We start from the raw sequence: 1,252 nt of genomic DNA on the forward strand, positions 1-1,252 counted from the left end.
TAGTCATCAAACAGAAGCAGAGAGGGATGTGGTACTAGTCTCAAAACAGACCAGAGGGGAAGTGGTTGTCATTCAAACAGAGCGGGAGGGATGTGGTCTAGTCATCAAACAGAGCCAGAGGGGATGTGGTGTAGTCATAAATCAGAACCAGGGGAGTAGCATCAAACGTAATAGAGGGGATTGTTCTAGCATCAAACAGAACAGAGGGGTGTGGTCTAGACATCAAACAGACAGAGGGGGATGTGGTCTAGACATCAAACAGAACAGAGGGGAGGTGGTCTAGTCATCAAACAGAGCCAGAGGGGTCTTTTGCAGGGGGTTGTGGTCTAGACATCAAAAGACCAGAGGGGATGTGGGTCTAGTCATCAAAACAGAACCAGAGGGGATGTGGTCTAGTCATTCACACAGAACAGGGGGATGGGTTCGTCATCAAACAAACCGAGGGGATGTGGTCTAGTCATCAAACAGAAGCCAGAGGGGATGTGGTCTAGCATAAACCAGGGATGTGTATAGATCAAGAACAGGGATGGAGTCTAACAGGAGGGAGTGGTCTAGTCATCAAACAGAAGCCAGATGGGATGTGGTCTAGTCATCAAAAAATACGGGATTGGGAGTTAACACAGATGGTGGGGTAGTCACAACGAGAGGATGTGGTTAGTCATCAAACAGAACCAGAGGGGATGATGGTCTAGTCATCAAAACAGAACCAGAGGGGATGATGGTCTAGTCATCAAACAGAAGCCAGAGGGATGTGGTCCTGTCATCAAACCAGAGGGGGATGGGTCTATGTCATAAACAGAACAGAGGGATGTGGTCTAGTCATCACAACACAGAGGGATGTGGCTAGTCATCAAACAGAACCAGAGGGGATGTGGTCTAGTCATCAAACAGAGCCAAAGAGGGGATGGGTTAGTCATCAAACAGAACCAGAGGGTGATGCTGGTCTAGTCGATCAAACAGAACCAGAGGGGATTGTGGTCTAGCATCAAAACAGACCAGAGGGGATGTGGTCTAGTCATCAAACATAACGATGGTAGCACCGCCAGAGGGTGTGGTCTAGTAATTCAAACAGACCAGAGGGGATTGGTCTTCTATGTCATCAAACAGAACAGAGGGGATGTGGTCTAGTCATCAAACCAGAACCAGAGGGATGTGTGGTCTAGTCATCCAGATCAGGTTAACAACAGAAAGAGTGATGTGGTCTTGTCAATCAAACAGGAACCCAGAGGGGATTTGGTCTAGTAATCAAACA

The 1,252-nt window shown here is 47.8% G+C and overlaps 1 protein-coding gene across 1 annotated transcript in view; it reads right to left on the reverse strand.

Annotated features, from left to right (window-relative positions):
• Positions 1–279: 279 nt before the first annotated feature.
• LOC120055443 (activin receptor type-2B-like) overlaps positions 280–1,252 on the reverse strand; it is a 35,544-nt gene continuing 34,571 nt past the window's right edge. Inside the window, exon 10 of the mRNA XM_039003305.1 lies at positions 280–326. Within this exon, the coding sequence (XP_038859233.1) occupies positions 280–326 (47 nt within the window). The remainder of the gene's footprint in view (positions 327–1,252) is intronic.

This window comes from Salvelinus namaycush, chromosome 11 (assembly GCF_016432855.1).
Source record: "Salvelinus namaycush isolate Seneca chromosome 11, SaNama_1.0, whole genome shotgun sequence".
NCBI classification, from domain to species: Eukaryota; Metazoa; Chordata; class Actinopteri; order Salmoniformes; family Salmonidae; genus Salvelinus; species Salvelinus namaycush.